Raw genomic sequence first — 23,330 nt, 5'->3', positions numbered from 1 at the left:
TTTAGGGTTTTGAGAATTATGAGAAAAGAAAAGCAAGGGTTTGGTTTCCCCTCATATTTATAGAGAAGCTCATGGGTTTATTCTAGGTTTAGGCTCAAAACTCACCCATCTACACCAAAAACACGTGAGACCCAAGGAAGGAGCGGGTCTTCACCGTTTTTGAGCCCAACGAGCCCAAAAGACAAGAGACGGATATTTTCCCGGAAAATAAAATATGAAATATGGGAAAATAAAATTATAAAATTATATTATGGAAATTAGGGTGTTACAATCCAACCCCCTAAAAAGAAGTTTCGTCCTCGAAACTTGATAAGAGAACTACCTCATTCAAAAAGATGTGGATGCTTCTCTCGCATAGACGCTTCGGTTTCCCAAGTCTCTTGCTCAAACTTCTGACTCCTCCACGGAACCCGAACCAAAGGCACAACCTTATTCCTTAACCTCTTCTCCCGACGTTCCAAAATGCGAACAGGACGTTCCTCATAAGTCAGGTTAGGCTCAACCTCAATAACATCCGCCTGAAGAACATGAGAAGGATCACTGCGATAACGACGCAACTGCGACACATGGAACACATCGTGAACCTTCGACAGATTCGGAGGTAAAGCCAACCTATAGGCTACCTCGCCAACTCTCTCAAGCACCTCATACGGTCCAATGTACTTAGGACTAAGCTTGCCCTTAAGCCCAAATCTCTTAACACCTTTCATCGGCGAAACCTTAAGAAAAACCTTATCGCCAACCTCAAACTCAATCGGCCTACGTCGCAAGTCTGCATACGTCTTCTGTCGATCCTGGGCTGCCTTAAGTTTCTCGCGGATCAACCTCACTTGCTCAATCGATTCCTGAACCAACTCTGGACCAAGAACAACAGCCTCACTAGAATCGTCCCAACACAAAGGACTACGACACTTCCTTCCATAAAGTGCCTCAAACGGAGCCATCTGAATACTAGCTTGATAACTGTTGTTGTAGGAGAACTCCACAAGCGGTAAACTCTTCTCCCAACTAACTTGGAACTCCAAAGCACATGCTCGCAACATATCCTCAAGCGTCTGAATCGTACGCTCAGTCTGACCATCGGTTGCAGCGTGAAAAGCTGTACTCATCTTAAGCTCACTACCCAAAGCCAACTGAAGCTTCTTCCAAAACTGAGAACAAAACCTCGGATCACGGTCGGAGATGATATCCTTAGGAACCCCATGAAGACGAATGATCTCTCGTTGATAAGCATTCGCTAGTTCCTCGAGACTCCAAGTCTCCTTCATTGGAATGAAATGCGCGACCTTAGTCAACCGATCAACCACGACCCAAATCGCATTCATTCCTCTCGGCGACCTCGACAAACCCATAACGAAGTCCATCGAAATCGAATCCCATTTCCATGTGGGAATCTCCAAAGGTTGCAGTAGACCACCAGGTCTCTGATGTTCAAAATTAACCTTCTGACAAACCAAGCAACGACTCACAAACTCGGCGATCTCTTTCTTCATACCCGACCACCAAAACTTTAGCTTCAGATCCTTGTACATCTTATCACCACCAGGATGAACCGAATAGGGAGTACTATGAGCCTCTTTGAGAATCTTACATTTTAAGACCTCACAGCTAGGCACACACCAACGACCATGGAATCGTAGACCATCATCATATCCAACGTCGAAGTCTTTGGCACGTACTTCGCTTATAGCGACTCGAACTCCTTCTAAGTTTTCATCCTCTCTTTGCTTAACTCGGATCTCATGAAGGATCTCGGGTTCAGCAACCATCGCACTCAAATCTAAAGTACCAGGAAGAACTACCTCCAGGCTCATCTTCTGGAACTCTCGACTCAAGTCATCAGGTAACACCAACACAGATCTCATGGCATGACACACTTTGCGACTCAAAGCGTCGGCAACCACGTTTGCCTTACCCTCATGATACTGTAGCTCAATCTTGTAGTCGTTAAGCAGCTCCAACCAACGTCTCTGCCTCATGTTAAGATCTCTCTGGGTGAAGATATACTTCAAGCTCTTATGATCTGTATAAAAGTTGTAAGAGACTCCGTACAAGTAGTGTCGTCACAGCTTAAGTGCAAACACCACTGCTGCTAACTCAAGATCGTGAGTCGGATAGTTCATCTTGTGAACTTTCAACTGTATGGAAGCATAAGCCACAACTGTACCCTTCTGCATCAAGACACAACCCAACCCAAACTTTGACGCATCGCAGAAAACATCGAACTCAACACCCTCTTCTGGTAGAGTCAACACCGGAGCGGTAGTCTACCTTTTCTTCAACTCCTGAAAGGCAGATTCACAAGCCTCAGTCCAAATGAACTTGGATTCCTTCTTCATTAACTGAGTCATCGGTCTTGCGATCTTAGAGAAGTCATGAACAAACCGACGATAATACCCAGCTAGTCCAAGGAAACTCCGAACCTCATTTACATTCCTTGGGCTTTCCCAATCGACCACAGCTCGGATCTTCGACGGATCAACCATAACTCCATCGCCAGATATCACATGACCCAAGAAGATAACTTCCTTTAACCAAACTCGCACTTTGAGAACTTAGCATACCACTTCTGTTTACGCAGAATCTCCAAGATAACACGAAGGTGATTCTCGTGTCCATCCTCATTTCTCGAGTAAATCAGTATGTCGTCTATGAACACCACGACACACTTATCTAAATACTCGCTGAAAGTGCGGTTCATCTGATCCATGAAAACAGCAGGTGCATTTGTCAACCCAAACGGCATCACCATGAACTCATAGTGGCCATACCTCGAACGAAAAGCAGTCTTAGGAATATCCTCATTCCTGACTGGAATCTGATGGTAACCAGACCTCAGGTCGATCTTCGAGAACACACTAGCACCACGGAGTTGATCAAACAAATCCTCGATCCTCGGCAAAGGATACTTATTCTTGATAGTAACCTTATTCAGCTCACGATAGTCAATGCACAACCGCATACTACCACCCTTCTTCTTGACGAACAAAACAGGAGCACCCCACGGCGAAGCACTCGGTCGGATAAAACCCTTATCGATCATCTCCTCAAGTTGCTTCTTGAGTTCTTGTAACTCAGCTGGTGCCATACGATATGGAGCTTTCGAAATGGGACCAGTTCCAGGCAACAACTCGATCGAGAACTCAACATCTCGCTCAGGAGGAATACCAGGTAGATCCTCAGGAAAAACATCGGAAAACTCCTTAACCACATGGATATCCTCTAACTTAGGCTCAGCTGAAACACCATGAACACTGCACAGATAGATCTGATGACCCTTTCTACCCATGTTAACCATCTTCATAGCAGAAGCCCACTTGACCGTAAGTGTAACCCTAACACCCTGATAAGAAACCCTCGAGCTTGTAGGACTCTTGAGCACGATCTTCTGATCACGACACAGGAACCTAGCGTCATAGCGAGATAACCAATCCATACCCAAAATCACATCAAACTCTCCGAGTTTGAATTGGACGAGATCAGCAGGAAGGATCGCCCCTGCGATACTGACAGGTACGTCCTTGAAAAGAACGGAGCAAGAAACAATCTCACCCGTAGGAAGGGATATAGAGGTATGAACGGATGAAGAAGAAGAGAGTCCAGCACGAACGGAAAAGGATTCGGATACGAAAGACATCGATGCACCCGTATCAAAAAGAACAAAAGCAGATAAAGAATGAACGAGAAAGGTACCCGTAACCACATATGGATTAGCATCTCGGCAAAGACGACTCATAACGAACACTTGACCAGTCTTGAGCATCAACCTTCTAAGGCGCTTCCGTCTTTGGTTTCGGGGACAATCGATCGACTTGTGTCCGAGCCTTGCAAGTATAACATGTGAGCGGAGCACCAGTAACGCAAGTCGTACCCGGGTGGTACGCCTTTCCACACTTGTAGCAAGACAAATCCCGCTTAGCTTGACCTTGGTCACGCGGAGCATACGGACGAGCCTCATACTTCTGTTTCTTCTGGGAAGAACTGGGAGCAACATAAGGCCTCTTCATGAACTTATTCTTCGCACTCTCCTCAGCCTCGGTAGCAAGGACGAATCATAGATGCTAAGAGCACGATCATAAGCCTCGTTGGAAAAAAGTTGAAGGAATGCCGGACATAGCGATTCGGACCTTAGGAGCTAGATTCTTCTCATAGCGACGAGTCCTCGAAACCTCGTCCATAGCTACGATAACGAAATGTGACAACTTCACGAACTTGTTGGTGTACTCCTCAACGGTCATGGAACCTTCTTTGCGTGACGAAGGAACTCCTGCTCCTTCTGCCCGCGCATCTCTTCAGGATAAAACCTTTTCTTCAGCGCTTCAGAGAAAACAGCCCAACCATATCCTGGTTGAACTTCCAGACTAGCTCTAGCAAGAGCCCACCAGTTGTCGGCCTCGTCCTTCAGATAATAGGTGGCGATATCCACCATCTGATCCTCAGGACATCCAGTAGCGAGGAACAACTTCTCGATCTCTCGAATCCAAGCCTCCAAAGCAGTAGGATCATTCGCACCATCATAAGTAGGAGGACGATGACGAGCAAAGCGATCAAACACAGTCGGTTGCGGATGGTGGTTGTTGTTGTTGTTGTTGTTATTGTTGTTGTTGAGGTGGTTGGTGAAACCTTCGGCCATAGATGCCAAAGCGGACTCAAGTCTCCTGATGAAATCTGCATCAGACTCGCCATTTCCGTTGCGCACCATCTGCAAGAACGAAATCTCGTTATAAGTGGTAGAACCTAAGTACCACTCCAAACAACTACTCATACACTTTACAAACATAAGAAAACCAACCAATCCTATTGGTTTCTACCCCATTTACTCTCACTCATTAACTAGGTCATTTATTTTAATCATCAACTAAGCGAGAGTTGGGAGCGTGTTCGCTCTGATACCAACTGTAACAACCCGGATTATAAAACAAAGGAAAAACTTATATAAAATGAATATCAGAGTACGATACTGATAAAAGGGTCAAGGTGGCGGAAACACCTGACCAATCCGGTTCGCTACTAAAATCCAAAACAAACTAATACATTATTCAAGGTTCTTAAAACATAAAGCAAAGTCCTAATTTATTATTCATCTCGCCGCACAGAACTTCCCAGCAAGATATCATCCAAAACAGCAACAAACTGAACAACCTGAAAAGGGGGTCGACAATTCAGTCGGGAGTAACTAGATGCTCTCCCAGTCATGTTTACAACAATTGAATATAACCAACAATCATTAACAGTTGAAATGCAAAACTAGTAAACATGTGAGACCATCTATACTCATGAAAATCCAACACAACATGCCATTAAACGATAACATACTAGGACAATCTTATGATATGATGACAACTCCAAAGGAAACATGAGACGACATACGACAACGTAAACCATATCATGACCACGTATGAACCATAGAGCAACCTAAACACAAAACATGTGACCAAACCAGACCACCGAGCACAATGTATAGAATGAACGCCGTTAGAGCGATTAACGAACTGCCTCTAACTAATGGAGCGATTAACGAATCGCTCCATTCAATGGTATGGGCGATTAACGAACCGCACCCACAAAGGGACCGATTAACGAATCGCATCCACACTATGTATAGCGTATAACCACTTTGCCTATATGCCTAAGACTGGCGGACCTCTCGGTGAAACACGAGCGATTAACGAATCGCCTCTCTGCACCGAACGACACTCGGGAATAGAGCGTATAACAAATCGCTCCTCTGCTACCCCCCCGACCATAGACCATAACAAATCCCCGAAGGGTAGCCTTAGTTCATTCCGATAGTATATAACTGATACTATCGTCATCTATACACCAGCCAACCAACAAATGCACAGTATAACTGACTGTACTAACATGCGTGAACAACATCACGACTCAACTCATAAAATAGTATAACTGACCATCCTACTTATCATGTGAATAAGAGTAACCCAAAGATATATGCAACCACAAGGACATAACACGTTAAACACAATACAACATATGAAACAAGTATAAACAACCAATGTTATAGTAACTTTAGCTATAACTTTAATATTAAGCATTCTGTGTTATAGTAACCCTAATAACCTTGACACGAAACACAAAGTTATAATAGTTCCAACCATAACCTTGAGCCATAAATCTCAGGGTACGTTAGTTCCAGCTATAACCTTATCTCGTACTTCAATGTTATAGTAGCTCCAGCCATAACTAGAGTAACTACCCAAAGTTGTACTAACTTCAGCCATAACACTTGAATCATCATCAAGGTTATACTAGCTTTAGCTATAACTTTGAAAAGCACCCTTGGCCGCTTATCATGCCGCCTCTAGGGTTTATTCGTAAACCCTAATTGCGCTCATGACACCCATAATAAACACATAACCAACATACGATATATAATTGATACATTAAAACATATACGAACATGCGAAAACATATTTAATCATGATAACAAATAATCAAACATGTACCAATCATACAAGACAATCATTAAATCATATTAATTATATCAATTGGCATAAACACAATTAAAAGAAAACACCTAGTTACCTTATTAAGCAAATAAATCCTAGAGATCGTCTTCAACGATATAAACGTCTTCTCCAAGTGCAGTTTCCACGCCTTTATAGAATCACCCACGTGCCAAAGATAACGAATCTAATAAATATACTAATATATATGTATAAACTATAGACTATAAAAACTACGCGAAAAACATAAAACTTACGAAAAGGATAGATAAATCCAAGAATTAGGATCGATCTAAGCACGAAAGATGATGAAGGAAGGAGGAAGAAAGGAAGAACGGCACGAAACTCTAGGAAGGGTGGAGGCACACGACACAAAGGAGGAAGGAGGAGAGAAATTAGGTTTAGGGTTTTGAGAATTATGAGAAAAGAAAACCAAGGGTTTGGTTTCCCCTCATATTTATAGAGAAGCTCATGGGTTTATTCTAGGTTTAGGCCAAAAACTCACCCATCTACACCAAAAACACGTGAGACCCAAGGATGGAGCGGTTCTTCACCGTTTTCGAGCCCAACGAGCCCAAAAGACAAGATACGGATATTTTCCCGGAAAATAAAATATGAAATATGGGAAAATAAAATTATAAAATTATATTATGGAAATTAGGGGTGTTACAAGTTTCAACTTTCTCGACGTAATAGCTTCCTAACTAATCCGAATGAGGTCTACTCGGTCTAGTAGGCACTCGTACTCGGTCGTGTAAGGCTAGATACACGGTCGAAAATACAAGATTAACTAAAGATCCCTGCAAAACAGCAACGCGTGTCGATTCCAAAACGAATTCGGATATCGGCACAGATTAACATACTCATTCACATTGTATTACTACTACACAAATACAACGTATCAACTCACAAATACATTACTTCATTCAACTCTTCATTTTCGTTCTATATCCATAATTACACAACCAAGTGACCAAACTTTCAATCTTCTCATGCACACTCTTAACATTTTTCGTTTACTCGTAAGCATACAATCGTGACTTCAACAAAGTAACTTCTAATCATATTGCTTTAATCATACATCTAACAATTACCACACACTAGTTTGATTACTCAACTGAATTACACTATACGCGGAAGCATTCGATCATTCATCTACTACATATACTCCACTACTATCCTGATGACCATCACAACCACTTTACAACTTACTAATCATCACTATTATTACCATATACAAGGCTCACAAGCTTTTATACCAATCACTAATATCAACTATTTGGAATAAGCATTATCAACGCCACACCATACACATTATCTCACCTTGCAAACACGTCACCACTTCCGTCACTACTCAACTATAAGCTTTCACAGTTCTAATCACAACCATACACACTTGACATTCACAAAGACTCCGTTACAAGCATCTCTACACCACTATCATACACACTAGGCACATAATTCCCGACTCAATATCCCCTTGACCAGTGACTGGCTTAAGCATAATGGGCCACGATCTTGAAATGAGGGCGCCTACTCACCCAAAATCTAGCATTAGCTGGGGCTCCCAATATACATACACCAGGTGCATTTTATAAGACTCACTACATTCATTAGGCTCATTTGTTACAGGTTCCAAAATCGTCGCTCTGATACCACTTTGTAACACCCCCATATACCAAGGAGCCTTAACAAGACCTTCCCTGGCATATAAAGGCATTACCATCTCGGTTACCCGAAGAAAGCAATCATCAAAAGTCGATAAAAGAACATTTATAATTTATTACAAGTGAGGAAACCAAAACTACTGATACAAAAGATAAAACTCAACATCCTTATGTGAACTATCTTTGACGTGACTGGTGAAAGACCCATCCCTGCCAAGACTCCAGCTATCATCCAAGACATCACCTGCTGGACTTACTGCTCACCATAAGGGTTCACGGTAGACACGACAGAACAAACAAAACAAACCACACAAGGTCAGCAACTGAGATAACACACCAACAACCACAGACACTACACAAGTACACGACACACACATACACCACACCTCTAATCAATCACCGTCACCGACTGTCCACTGGACCATCCTTGCCAGTGGGGGACCACAGCCGTACCCACCAAATCCACGCTCATCATACCGAGGATAAACCCATGACCATTAATGTGCACATTCCCTCCTGTGGCGGGTTCCACAGAGGGCGAATCAAGGGCGTGAAACCACTCCCGCAAGTGACTCCACTCAGTCAGGGACGCGCCCCGAAGAACACAGACAGCTATACAATAATCACAATCACGCCAATCGAGACTACACAACACCAACCAACACCACCGTCAATCCAATCATACCGACACTGCAATCAACACAACAACTGACACACTAAACAACCAACAGAAACTGAGTAGGCGAACCTACCTTTAGCCAACCGCAGCGATTCCTTGTTCAATCACATGACATCAACCAAGCAAGCAAAACCCTTATACAAACAGTACGAACGCCTATTACTATCACCACAACCCTACAAGAAACAACAACGGCAAAGATGACGATGATGACATACCTACGCATAGCATATCGACCTCAAGACCGCTACCTGACTCAAGCAACCTATCCCCAAGGCACAAGCATCCTCAAAGGCTCCCATGGAAGGACTTATGGTGAAGGAAAAGAGGAAAGGCGACATCTAGGTCTGGAGGAAGGAGGAGGAAATGATTTGCGATTCTATCAAAACACGATTATAAACTATCGCTGTAAAGACGTTACTCGATCGAGTAACCAACTTACTCGATCGAGTGGCCCCTACTCGATCGAGTACTCAAGCTACTTGATCGAGTAGCCTCGACTAGATCGAGTACCACTCATCCAAAGTCTATCACGACACGAGACATCTCTTGTACGAATTCCCAAAGGCTACAACATGCCCTTAAGGTCGGTCAACGTCAGTCAACGGGTCCCTAAAAGGACGGGTATTACACCCTCTACGCAACATAAAATTGTCACTCGACTAACTAATAACATCCGCAAACCCAATCCACGCTATGCTAACCTCGCTATTGCTTCCGCTACACCACACTCGTTACCAACAACCGTAAAACAAGCTCTTATTTCCTCACAATGGCCTGCAGCTATGCAAGACGAATTTCACGCCCTTGAATGAAATAAAACATGGACACTAGTCCCCAACCAACCATCTCAAAATGTGATTGGATGCAAGTGGGTCTATCGAATTAAATATAATCTCGATGGCTCACTCAAACAACATAAAGCACGCCTAATTGCGAAAGGTTTTCATCAACGTCCGGGACTTGACTATACAGAGACATTCAACCCGGTCATCAAACCCACTACCGTCCGACTAATTCTCTCCTTAGCGGTCACACAATCTTGGCCCTTACGACAGTTTGATGTCAACAATGCCTTCCTACAAGGCACCCTGACAGACGATGTCTACATGGCCCAACCACAAGGCTTTGTCGATGAGTCAAAGCCCACCTATGTTTTCAAACTAAAGAAAGCAATTTATGGCTTAAAACAAGCGCCTCGCGCTTGGCATACTGAGCTTAAATCCTATCTAATTACCTACGGTTTCAAACAATCGATCTCCGACTCATCCTTATTTATTTTAAAAACCAACACCGTCAGTATATACATGCTAGTCTATGTTGATGATATCATCGTTACAGGACCAAATCATCATCATTTACAACTCTTTATCAACCAATTAGCAACTCGTTTCTCCATTAAAGATCTCGGACCACTCTCGTATTTTCTTGGTATTGAAGTCACACCCAATACACTTGGTCTTCATCTAAACCAATCTAAATATGTTCATGACTTACTCCTAAAATACAACATGTCCAACGCAAAACCAAATTCTACACCTATGGCAGCCGAGTGCCACCTTGTCCGCGAAGATGATAAACCCCTTCACGACCATTCGGACTATCGGGCCATTGTTGGTAGTCTACAATATTTATCACTTACTCGATCCGATATTGCCTTTACTACAAACCGACTTGCCCAATTCCTTCATCATCCTACAGCGAGTCACTGGTCTGCTTTAAAACGATTGCTCGTTATCTCCAAGGAACCTAAGCATATGGCATTCAACTTCATCGCAACTCTCCTATGTGTTTACATGCCTTCTGTGATGCTGATTTTGCAGGTGATAAGGATCGGTACATCTCTACAACCGGCTACATCATCTACCTTGGTCGTAATCCCATCTCTTGGTCTTCAAAAAAGCAACGCGGTCTTGCTTGATCAACCACTGAGGCTGAATTCCTGGCTGTCGCAGCTGTCACCACTGACGTTCTCTGGCTTCGTAATCTCCTTACTGAGTTGCACATCCAAGTCACCAAATCGCCTGCCATCTATTGTGACAATATATCTGCTACTCTCTACGCCAAAAATCCCGTCTTCCATTCACGAATGAAGCATATGGCTCTCTTTCCACTTTGTTCGAGAACAACTCCAGCTTGGCCACATTCGCATACAACACGTCGCTAACAAGGATCAACTGGCCGATGCTCTTACTAAGCCACTGCCCAAGCTTCGTTTTCATAATCTACATGACAAGATTGGACTCCTCTCTCCTACGTCCATCTTGCGGGGGCGTATTAACGATATCTCATCAATATCTTCCCTATCTTCCTCAAGCAAGCAAATCGAGTCACAAACTGCAACAAATAACTCGAGTATATAATTTGTAATATATTTATTCCATATCTTGTAAATATATCTTTCTTGTATAAGGCTCCATGTACTAGGTCATTAGTTGTATAAATAGGATAGACTCCATTGTAATTATACTCATTCAATACAATCATCTTATACTTTTATACTTCATCATCCCAATCATTTATTTACCTTTGATTAAAATACTAGATGATGGGATGGAGCGATTAGCGAGTATCTTGTTTAAACTACCTTGACATACAACAAAATGAACAATGACGGAGAAAATACAGATAACAGTATAACACTTACACTAGAGCATGATGTACATTTAAATGCCATTGTGGGTGGTAAAAAACTTGCTAAAAGTGATAAGCTTCACTTTCTGAGACTTTATTGTAGAAAAAATTATTTACATGGAAATAAGTTTCCAAATGTAAAGCTCAATATGAATTACTCCCATCTTTGTAATTACATAATTTCACTTATGTTGAACGGAAATTACTGCATGGTAACTAATAAAATAATACGAGATGATGTACAAAAATGCAGCTGTCTGCAAGTCAGGAGGAATTGCAGGAAATAGTATCATTCTCCTCAACACCGTTGCCTTTTATTAACGAGTTGTTCTCAATGTCCATTTCCAAATGAGAGTCGCATTGCTCCTCCCCATCGTTACTATCCGAGGAATCACCGTCATCTATTTGACCCGTATCTGAGTAGTTGTCATCGGTTGGTACAGAATTTGCACCCATTATATCAGCAACTCTAACCTTTACAATGGTAGTGTACAATAGTTAGTTGAGGATTTAAGGCAGTACAGTTAGCTCTATCAACTATATATACGTATAATAAAAAGTTAAAAACTGCGACAAAATTGCATACTGAAGCATCTCTTCAGTAGTCGCGGCAAGATTTCTAAGGTCACCTATGCACCAATAACCCATTGGAAGTAGAAATGGCAAACCGGTCATTTGGGTATTTTATGTACGTCGTCACATTGGGTCATCTTATATTATTAGATCAGCCATTTTGATTTTGGGGCCAAGTCGTTTTGGATCAGGTCAATATTGGGTCCATGTCAATATTGGATGGTCTTGTGTCAGACTATCAGGTGAGGTCATTGATGTCACATCAAATTGTAAGGGGCCGTAGTCGAGAAAAAAAAAGTAAAGAAAAGAATGAAAGATGAAGAAAACAGAGAGTAAACAAGTGTCTAGCTCTAAAGGCCTAGTGTAGTGCCCTTCTTTACCAACGGTGTGCTCCGTTAGACACAAGTTACCGATGTTTTATTAGAATCGTCACTCTAAATATAAGTGCACCATAGTTTATGAAATGAGAAGGTGAAATACCTGAACAGGTTTCATGACATCATATTGTTGTTCATCTGTTGGTACAGTTTCCACAGAACTTGCACCCATTATATCAGCAACTCTAACCTTTACAATGGTATGTGTACAATAGTGAGGAATCATTCATGCTGCTTCAATAGTTAGTTGAGGATTTGAGGCAGTACAGTTAGCTCTATGAACTACACATAATAAAAACTGCGACAAAATTGCATACCGAAGCATCTCTTCAGTAGCGCGACGAATACCCCATTGGAAGTAGAAATGGCAAACCGGTCATTTGGGTCAGGCCATTTTGGGTATTTTATATACATCAGGTCACATTGAATCATCTTATATTCTTTATCAGCCATTTTGGGGCCAAGTTGTTTCGGATCAGGTCAATATTGGGCCCATATCAATAATGGATGGTCGTGTGTCAGGCTATCAGGTGAGATCATTGATGTCAGGTCTAATTGTAAGGGGTGGTAGTCGAGAGAGAAAAAAAAGATAGGAAGTAAAGAAAAGAATGAAAGATGAAGAATAGAGAGTAAACAAATATGAAGCTCTAAAGGTCTAGTGCCCTTCTTTATACCAGCGGTGTGCTCCTTTAGACACAAGTTACCGATGCTTTAATATGAAATGAGACAGTCAATCATAATGGTGTCATAATATTAAAAGCAACGATTTGGAAGATCGCAATGAAAAACAAATACCTGAACAGGTTTCATGACATCATATTCTTGATCTTCAGTTCTGATTAAATCTTCTTGAGCTTGGACTTCCATGGAATTCCGAACAAGCTCACTTAGAAAATCGACATCATCCGACATTACACCTAGCCCCTTAAGAAGCTTGGACCCAAGCTGCAAACTAGTCTATTTCCATAGGCAAACGAAACTAATAACTATATGCTTGTATTACCACACACACGGCAACTTCAAAACAACACAAGCATTTACCTCTGTATTCTCGAGGATTGCATCAGTAGCACCTGATTTCTTCAATTCTATCAAATGCTTTAAATCTTGGGCTCTAGCATATATGGGAACCTGTTAAGTTAACGTCTTTCTCAGGGAATATAAAACAATATATTTAAGCATTAATGTTTGATCTCCATCCAAAAAGAAAAGGAAAAACGGAAACCAACCAGGAAAATTCATAGCTTAAGGATAAGAGCTTTACCTATTTATATAATTATCTGGACATAGATCTAAAATTTGAAACGCGGCAATGATTGAATAAAAAATATTAATTACCGATGGGTAGGCAAGTCGAATGCTTTTGACAGCTTCAGATGTCTTCTTCTTCTCAGGGTACATGACTAAGACAGCTTTAGGAGAAGATATGCCAGCAGACTGCAATACTAGTGGCCTTGATCCGTCACCATATAAGACCGGAAAGCCCTGATCTTTTGCTGCCTGTTTAAAAAGAGGAAAATCTTTTTGAGAACTACAAAAACATAGCACCATAGACAGTTATAGTTAATCAGATTATTTTAAGATATAAATTGCATAAAATTTCACAAAAAGAACTGTCAATTCATATTATGCTGTTTTATGTTGCACAATTTGAGCTTAAACTCTGAAAGTAATAAATGTTCAGGAGAAACCTTGACAACAGCAGGATTTTGGTCAAAAGCAACATATGGCCATCCCATGGCATCGCCATCTATGCCAGATGCCAATGGCGCAGACAAAAAATTTGCAAGAACCTGCAATTGAAAAACAGACCGACCCATAAATCCGAATGCTAAATATGTTGTTATAGCTAATAGGTTTCAACTTATGCTTGATGATTTGTTACAATTCTTACAACTTATGAATTTGATACCGTACCTGACCCATCTGACCAAATCCGAGAATAACTACAGGGTCACTTGCTTCGTAATTCATGCTATCGACCACTTTCTGCAAATAAAATTTGAAAATTTGAGAGGCAGCAATGGTCTCTGCCTAAACATAGATTGAAGTACTGGACTGGAAAGAAAAAGGTAATGCCTACCAGAACTGAAAACTTTCTATCATGCATCATGTAGTTTCTTTACTATTATCAGGTTTTTCCGAAAAAGCATTTGCGCCAACCCATGGTCATGGCAAGATTTGAGAGGGTTATGCTTATATATCCTACCTCTCTTCCAATAGGTTATTTGCACTTGCCAAACATGAGAGATTTTGAAAAGTGTAAATAACCTACTGGAACAAACGGAGTACTCTACTCCATTCCATAAGATGCCCCCCTTTGACTTCGATGGTCAAACACACATTTCAATCTGGACCAAACGGGATGGAGGTTTTACTAAGTAGAAATGAAGGGAATGAAAGGGCTCCTATATTCCTATTCAGAGAGTTATATATCTACACGAGGATATTATGGCAGGGCTTGTGTTATGCTTATAATACACACTCCTTACTTTCTAGCAATGGCGGTTGAAATGGATCATGTTGGGAGAAGGTTAGAAATCAAGACGAATCATGGCAGCCGGGAACACAAACCCACTTCCCCCAAATAACCAGATATCTCTTCAGATACTTACCGTGTCTGGATCAAATTTTCCAGCAATGACGTCAGCAGCTTTTCTTCCAAGCTCATTTAGCAGCGGTGTCAGTGCCATTGACAGCACAACAACAATTATGAGTAGTTTATTCAGCTCAAGCGGCAAAACTCCAAGCCTGGTCCAACGAATTTCAGTCAGAAAACAAAACGAGTATCGATATGCATAGATGGTTTCCTGTTGGATTAGCAGTGATGCAGAACTCACCTATTTGCAAGAGAGAAAACTACAAATGCAAATTCACCCCCTTGGGACAGAAGGAATCCTATTCTTATGCTTTCTTTTAGGGTTAATCCAACCCGGGGCCCAATAGCCGCTATTATCATCGTCTTAATAGCAATTAAGCCACCTAGAAGGGCAAGGATGTTTGGCCATTCCCTTAAAAGAAGCTGAAGGGAAAATAAACAAACATTAAAAATCTCAGCTGAGAACCCCCCATAGAAAAGAGCCGGAAGAGGAAAGATGAGACCATAAGGGGAAAAAAAAAGAGAGAAGAGATAAAATGTATCCTGTAGTATCCTACACCACAAATAGGAGGCACGAGTACCTGCATGTCTATGGAAGTTCCAGTAGTCACAAAAAATAACCCAAGAAGTAAACCTCGGAAAGGTCTTATATCAGCCTCAATTTGTGTTCGAAAATTAGTCTCTGCTAATATAGCACCGCCCAAAAAGGCTCCTAGCTGTACAGTGACCAATGCAAGGAATTAGAATAGAGACAGTGACGAAAAATGACAGATACTACAAAAATTTAATTGTTAACATTCAAAAGAAAAGACATGAGAACCGTGTCACTGAAGCCAAGCTGTTGCGTAAGAAGCGAAGTCCCTGCCACTGTAAGGAGGCAAAGAGCAACAAAAGCTTCTGAGCTCCTTGTTTCTGCAACAACCTAATAATATGTCACACTTACATTCTGGAAAATAAAATTATGTAAATGATGTAAATGATGTAATAAATAGCCCCAAAACTACCTCAAAGATTCTCCGCAACAAGAATTTGCCTCCAAGAGAGAGCACCCCAAGCCCAAGTAATGCTTTCAAACTTTCACTAATGAGTGTCGGCCAAAGGCTTCCTTCTGCCAAATTCTTCAAACATCACCAAATAATAGTTTAGTTACACATGATTAGAGATATACTCTAGAAAACATTCTACACAAGAAACAAATAAAATTACTAACACCACCACTGTGTGTTAGGACACCCCCACCTTCCTCATTGCCAATCAACTTTACTTCACCAGATAGAATGATATACATGGACCGAAAAAGAGGGCAATAAGGTGGCCCATTGATCAAGAAACAAAAGTAAAGCTAGGGACTTTTCTTTCTTGACACGTACACATGATACGCAATAAGACCCTGGTAGCCACTCTTAAACTAAAGTGAATATATTAGATACGATATGGAAACAACAAGACCAACATGTTCAGATAGAGGTACCTAAGACTAAGCATATTTTTCCACGGATAAGACTCGGTGGACATGATACATGCCCTCGTAAGACAGTTGGGTTTAGGTGCAAAGTCACCAACCTGAGTCTCTAAAACTGGGAGTATCACCAAGAGAGGCACAACTGCTATATCCTGCAAAATATAAAAAATGTCGTTAAATAGGATATTTCAACCGAAACTTTCTTGAATCTAAACAACGACATCAACAACAAAGGCATAGTCGGTTAGTCCCATAATAATTTCGGGTCGGCTAATGGTAATCGCTTGAAACATAGAAATTATGTAATTATTATACATATACAACATTTGCTAGAAACACTCGAGTACCAAGCAAGTTAGAACAAAAATAATTGAAGTCGGAAAAATACTTTTGTAATAACTTATGGCCTTATGGGTGATTAATTGATTGGTTATAAATTTTATATGTACGAACCTGAAGCAGAAGAATACCCAAAGTTGCTGAACCAAATCTTGTGGGAAGCTCACCCTTTTCAGCAAGAAGCTACAAAAGAAATTGGAAGACGTAAATACTTATTAACGCTTAGATAACAAGAATTTTGCCGTTAATTCAAGTTAGAAAAATTAACGCATTGCAGACATTATGATAATATAATATCACAGAAAAACGTTGGTCTCATGAGTCAGTGGTCAATGTAAACTAAACACAGCAAGGTCTCAGAGGGTGTAAACCTAGTGAACGTAACCAGTACCCCATGAAGGAATTTAATATTTATGGAACTGCTTTAGAGATCATGATAAATCACACTAATGACGGACAAAGACAAAAGTATGATAAAGGACCTTGAACGCGAAAAGCAAGGCCTTTAAATTCCAATTTTTCAGTTTCCTGATCCCAGAGGAAGTTAGTGGCTTAAACTTTGTGATGCCAAGTATGGGTTAATATCTCATCAATGCACAAACGATTTGTTGTACAAAAAAAAATTGTACAAATGATTTGTGCTCTCTACTCGCCCCACAAACACAATATCATGTTTGCAGGAGAAACTCAGTAGTAGGCAAGTCAATAAGAATAAACAACTTACAGAAGACCTTGCTTTTTCGTGTTCAAGGTCCTGTACAACCACAGAACGGTACCCTGAAAAAACTACAGAGCTTAACCACAGAATACCTGTAAAACAAATGCAGATGACGACAATGATAAAGCAGCACCTATTACTATGGCCTCATCAACACTTCTGATGTTCACCTGCAGTTACATGAGAAAATATGCAAGTATTTATCAGCAAAGATACAAATGAAAGTTATCACTTAGACCTACAGGGATCATGTCATTAAATATCGGCATCGACACTACATTCCAAGTTATCAGTGTTTTTAAGGCCACCGCAGCCACATTTTGAGACGGTATCGGCTATGTTTATAGCGCAACGTGACATCAAGTGATCAAACCGTGGCGACCACTTTTGTGAAACAAGTCCTGAACCAATATCTAATACCTAGGAAAATTAAAGACCAGATAAGTAGTCTTATGATCTCATCACAACTAATGCAATCTATCACAGCTTCTACCAATCGAATCTCTCATTTATAAAACAGGCTATTTCAGTCCGCATACCTTCTTTCATACACTCATGTATCCTTGTCATAGAAAAGGCAGTAGGAGATTGAGATGATAGTATTGTAGAAAAGCGATTCTACTACAAAAAATAGGCATAAAGAGACAGGCCTTCAAATATAACATTTACTCTGTACATTATCCAGTCAAAATCTTTATGCACCCAAACCAAGTTTGACAACAATGAAGCTAGATTATGAACAAAAAGGAGAATATGATGACAGAAAAAGTCATACGAGATCCGGCCGTGAATGAAACAAAAACATCAAAATTTTTGTCCCGAATGCTGCATTTGGAGGGAGCTCGAATGCCGCGAAAGCCAGAGTGCAGAGCAAAACCTAACATAGACGAGAGAGGAAACACGAGTAAGATCCAAGTCCTCAATGTGGATAAGCAGATCACACAAGTAATGACTTGGTAAGGCATCCTTCAAGCACAGAAAAGGAAATATATCTAATACTGGGGGAAAAAATTGTGAAAATAGACAATGAAAAACAAATAGCCTTATTTTCTGACAGTGGAAACAGCAAATTCAAAAAAAAAAAAAAAAAAAAAAAAAAAAAAAAAAGTTTGAATGGCAAGTACCTAGAATACAAGTAAAAGAGGAGTCTGTCAAAAAGTCAAAAATTAGTGCCTCGGCTGTTTCTATCTTTTTAAGTATAATGTTCTCGAGAAAGAAGGGTTGACTTGCCCTAACCATGTTTTCAGGAAAAATGTACAGAAGCTTCTTCTTAGAGATATTGCATGGTTTAAAGTCTGATTATTTTTGTATCAACTGCACCTGTTCTGAATCCTAGTATACAACAATACCCAATTCCTAAAAGCCTACCCCAAATGGCGGGGAAAAGGGGCTCGAATGAATGTACGCAACCTTACGCTGATGATGATAACCTACAAAGTTAAAGTCTTCCTATAATTTGTTAGAATTTCATGAAGATGAAGCAGAAAATATTCCTTAAAACATAAAAATATGGATAATTGACACACTTAAGCTCTTGCAATTATGAACTTAAAATCATTGGTTATCAGAACAGCCTTTACTGAACAAAAAATATACCTGAGGCAATCCTATGCCAAAAGCAAACTTCGCAAGAGCTTTCAAACGAGCAAGTGATAGCTCTAAACCCATCTCAAAAAGCTAACAACATAAGAGAAAGAACTTCAGGCCATACGAAACGAACATTATAGATCAAGACAAACATTGAGATTAGAAAGGATCACGCCTATACAACAACAACAACAACAACAACAACAACAACAACAACAACAACAACAACAACAACAACAACATCAGAGCCTTAATCCCAAAAAAAGGATCATGCCTATAAGGTTGAAATTTAGATTACAGGTAAAAACAGCTGCTAGTAATATCTACTTTCATGACATATAATCGGAGGAATACCACAGTTACCAAATAGGTGATCTGAGATTTTATACCATAACAACAATTGTATCTAACATAAGTTCAGGTAGTTTGGTACAGGAATTTGCTCATCAGATAAATGAAATCTCAATCAGGATTTATTGTTACTTCACACTTAGCTTTCCTCAATGATGCAAAAGGTTTATATCATGGTGCTTAATAAACTATTAAATTCAAAAGGTCCTTACTCCTTAGGACTTGCTTGGATTGGGGGTAAAATGAGGGGAATGAATAAGAGAGTGATAAATAAGATACATTTTCCATGTTTGGCATGAGAGTAATTATTCACCTCCTGGATCTATTACCCTTATGAAAGGGTAATACATTACCCACTCTCCCCTCTGGGCAATGATTAAGGGAGTAAAACATTTACTCTGTAATCATTACCCTTATATACCAAACCTGTCATCAATTAATTCATTACCTAAGTAATTAACTTCTCTGGTAATTATCACCCAATTAAAATTTACCCCCGGATTATTCCATGGATTTCAGGCAAGCCCTAATCCATCATTCCTTTCAATGATTCTAGGCCATTACACAATTTCATATACAAAGTTCACTACAGTAATCGTATGGCAGTAAATTTTTCGAAACCCCCTTGTCTTTTTTTGGAAGGTGAAATCCCGTTGTCACTGAACCAACATAACTTGAAAGAAACCAACAAGAAAGAAGTTGAAGTAACTAGGGAGAGAAAATAAACTTTACCAGGAAAAGAATTCCCCACTCTGAAAGAATTTTAACATCAGTAAGGTTTCTAATCAGACCAAACTGATTTAGGACAACGCCAGCAAAAAAGAAACCAAGTATCTGCATTGAAAGAAGCATGAAAACCGTCATGAGATAATGGGGAAAAAAAACTGTAATCTTTACCATGCATTCATAACAAGTACCAGAAACCTTGATAGTTAGAAATAGTTAAAACCAGATTTTAGATTTCGAGGAAAAAAGGGGAGAGATTTGACTACAGTAACCAGCAGCGGTGAAGCTGAGACAAACTTTAACCCACGGAGAAAAAACACTCAAAGAACCGCATTTCCAAACCACATTTTGCAGCAAAATAAGACATTGTAGAGACTAAAGACAGGGCTGGTATTAGTGTGGAAACCTAAGATGGTGTGATATTTCAGTCGGCTTATTTACCTTCTGATTACTACAAAAGGTTTAAACAACAGTGTTTATAGGCAATAAATTTCCATGCAAAGAAAAAACAAATGTAACAACATCGGGCACTCTGAAGAGTAATGAAAACTTACTGTGCTAGTTTTCAAAGCTCTGAATGCAGGTACTATTAATACTGTCACGGCTAAGAACGTCAGAGTATCCAACCCCAAGTCATTAATGACATCTACGGCACTGGCGACATCTACTACAGCGTGCAACTGAAATTTGCTGGGGCCACGTGATCTAGCGCTTGAATATAATGATTCTCTATGGCTAATATATGGAGAAACTAAAGCTGGAGATCTACTGCAGATCCTCCGTGAAACTTCACATTTATTTAACCTTGGAATAGTCCAAGTTGGTGCCTGATGAATAAATCGCTCTCTGGAAGATAATATGTAGAAATTTCGCCTATGAAAGCTAGACTTTCCTAGACGACACTCCTTACTTAAGATTGTCCTGTAAGTGACCTCGGAACCCTGCAAGCTCACCAAAAGAATATCAACCTCCATAATAGATTTTCAGTAAGAACCCAGAAAAGTGAATTCCAGCATTGCCTCTTGTACACCAAGGAATAGAAGCTATAAAGCTTCCTAGTCATTGTCATCTTAAAACATGCAAGAAACACAAACAACGTACTGCATACAATAATTTTAATACAAAATAAAGCATTTATCCAAAGCACCAAAAACGTTCCTTCATCAAAGCATTTGGAACAGCTGAATTTCATAGCCAAACCAAAAAAAAAAAAAAACGCGCCTCAATATCAGTTAATAGATCCTACAACCAGTTGTACCCAGTTGTATGCTCTAAAACACGAGCTATATAATAAAGTTTTCGAGTTTTGTTTTAAAGAAGTCGAGTTATACCATAAAATTTCTGAACTCACTCACTTGAACATAAAAAAAAAAAAAAAAAAAAAAAAAATTAAGAAAACTCAAAAAAATTACACATAAGCTCGATAAGATATAACTTGGTTGTATGATGTTTTTTTTACCACTGAGGTATAATGTTATTTGTGAATATTCAGAAACCAACATAAATCATTATACATTTCACGCAATTTCCCCTCTCCAATATTTCAGAAACCAACATAAATTGTGCAATTGTGCAAATTTAGACCATAATCGACAATTCGACATCCATGGCAACATAGGAACTAAACAAGCTACTCGCTGGAGTCGCGGCACTCCGTCCCAATCATTTGTTGTTTTAATCAAACGTAAACAAATGATCAAGAGTCAGGACGAGGAAGCATAAGACTACAAATTAAGTAAAACTTCAAGAACCCAATTTAATATAGTAGTAATATTCAAAGCACAATATGCTACTAGCTGAAATTCAAGTAATTCATTAATTTACCTTTTTATATTCTTAGTTTTTGCAAATATTAATACTTTAAACAAAGGTAAACAAATGATTAAAATAAATGAATAGAACTTGAGTTTACCCTGAAAGTATGGAAGGAAAATATAGCATCAGCCATATTAATTCCAGAAAATGAAACTTCATCAGCTCATAACGAACCCATTACTTCCAATTGACTAGTAAACAAAACACACTCAAATTTGATACCTTTTTTTCCTTAATTTTTTGATGAGATAGAAAGAGAGTGATTATATGCCAGAAATTTTGGTGGTTTATTTTTTTTAAAGAGATTTCATGGATAATAAAAATACATGAAAACAGATAGTATAATTGTTGAGTTGGAAGAGCCAACGTGGCTTTCTTGCCAACACTTTGTTTATTATCCTTTTTTAGAAGCTCAATATTCTTCACATATTTATAATTGATTGCTTCGTTTGGACTTTAGAATCATTGGGATCAGCTTCCAACTTTCCGTGAAATTCACATGGGCGGATCGGGCCGGGTGAACTTGGCTTGGGGACCAAGAATCGGACCGAGATATGGGATGGGTCAGGCCGCGTTGGGGTCAGTGGCGTATCTAGGATCTTAACATAGGGGATGCGAAAAATTAACGACGGTTGCAACGACGAGGACTAAAATTTAAACACCAAAAAATAGCGAGGTTAAAGTAAAGCACTTAATTAAAATAAAACTTAATCCAAATAAGTTCAAGTTGATATAAGCAAATAATTCCCATCCTGAGAATCGAACCTGTGACTCCTAGAATAAAAAGTAAACAACAAACCACCACAACACTGAAGATTTTCTAACAACTTATGAAATAACCATATACATATTTCAGAAAAGGGGGGATGCAGGTGCATCCACCGCACCCCCCTTGGCTACGCCATTGGTTGGGGTGGACCGAGCAAAAGTTGACCCGGAGGCTTTGGGCAGGTCGGGCTTGACACGGGCCCGGCCCAGAACCAGTCAGGGATAGAAGCTGAGTCGAGCTGTTGTCCAGGGAGGGTTGGCCAAAACTGACCCGTAAACCGATCGGGCCATGCTGGCCCACACTTTTAATCACCCCTAGTTTGTACTTTGGAATCAATGGATACCTTCAACTTTTCGAGATACTCAAGTGGTATTCTTGGGATAGACTGGGCAAACGAGTTAGAGTTAGGTCGGGTTAATTCGGGTTGGGTTAATTTTGGGTTGTGGGTTGGGTCAATCTGGGGTAAGCATATTTCGAGTCTTGTCGGGTCGGATTATTTCAGGTTGGTTCATTTTTTAGTCAATTATTGTCAAGTTATATATAGATAACCATCAATATTAAACAAAT

General features: G+C 40.0%; 1 protein-coding gene across 1 annotated transcript; it reads right to left on the bottom strand.

Annotated features, from left to right (window-relative positions):
• Positions 1-11,507: 11,507 nt before the first annotated feature.
• LOC141648180 (K(+) efflux antiporter 3, chloroplastic) lies at positions 11,508-22,401 on the bottom strand. The gene is made up of 20 exons (XM_074456672.1): positions 22,092-22,401; positions 20,734-21,120; positions 20,186-20,287; positions 19,112-19,192; positions 18,291-18,392; positions 17,608-17,685; positions 16,912-16,980; positions 16,560-16,610; positions 16,001-16,114; positions 15,817-15,918; positions 15,578-15,712; positions 15,238-15,419; positions 15,013-15,148; positions 14,315-14,386; positions 14,089-14,190; positions 13,736-13,897; positions 13,439-13,528; positions 13,193-13,354; positions 12,501-12,587; positions 11,508-11,921 (listed from the first exon to the last, which is right to left on the bottom strand). The coding sequence occupies exons 1-20, from the start codon at positions 22,125-22,127 to the stop codon at positions 11,712-11,714; spliced, it is 2,460 nt and encodes an 819-aa protein (XP_074312773.1). The 5' UTR covers positions 22,128-22,401; the 3' UTR covers positions 11,508-11,711.
• Positions 22,402-23,330: the final 929 nt, after the last annotated feature.

Source organism: Silene latifolia, chromosome 3 (genome assembly GCF_048544455.1).
Source record: "Silene latifolia isolate original U9 population chromosome 3, ASM4854445v1, whole genome shotgun sequence".
NCBI classification, from domain to species: domain Eukaryota; kingdom Viridiplantae; phylum Streptophyta; class Magnoliopsida; order Caryophyllales; family Caryophyllaceae; genus Silene; species Silene latifolia.
The sequence above is the reverse complement of the archived record's forward strand: the minus strand, read 5'-3'. Positions and strand labels throughout refer to the sequence as shown.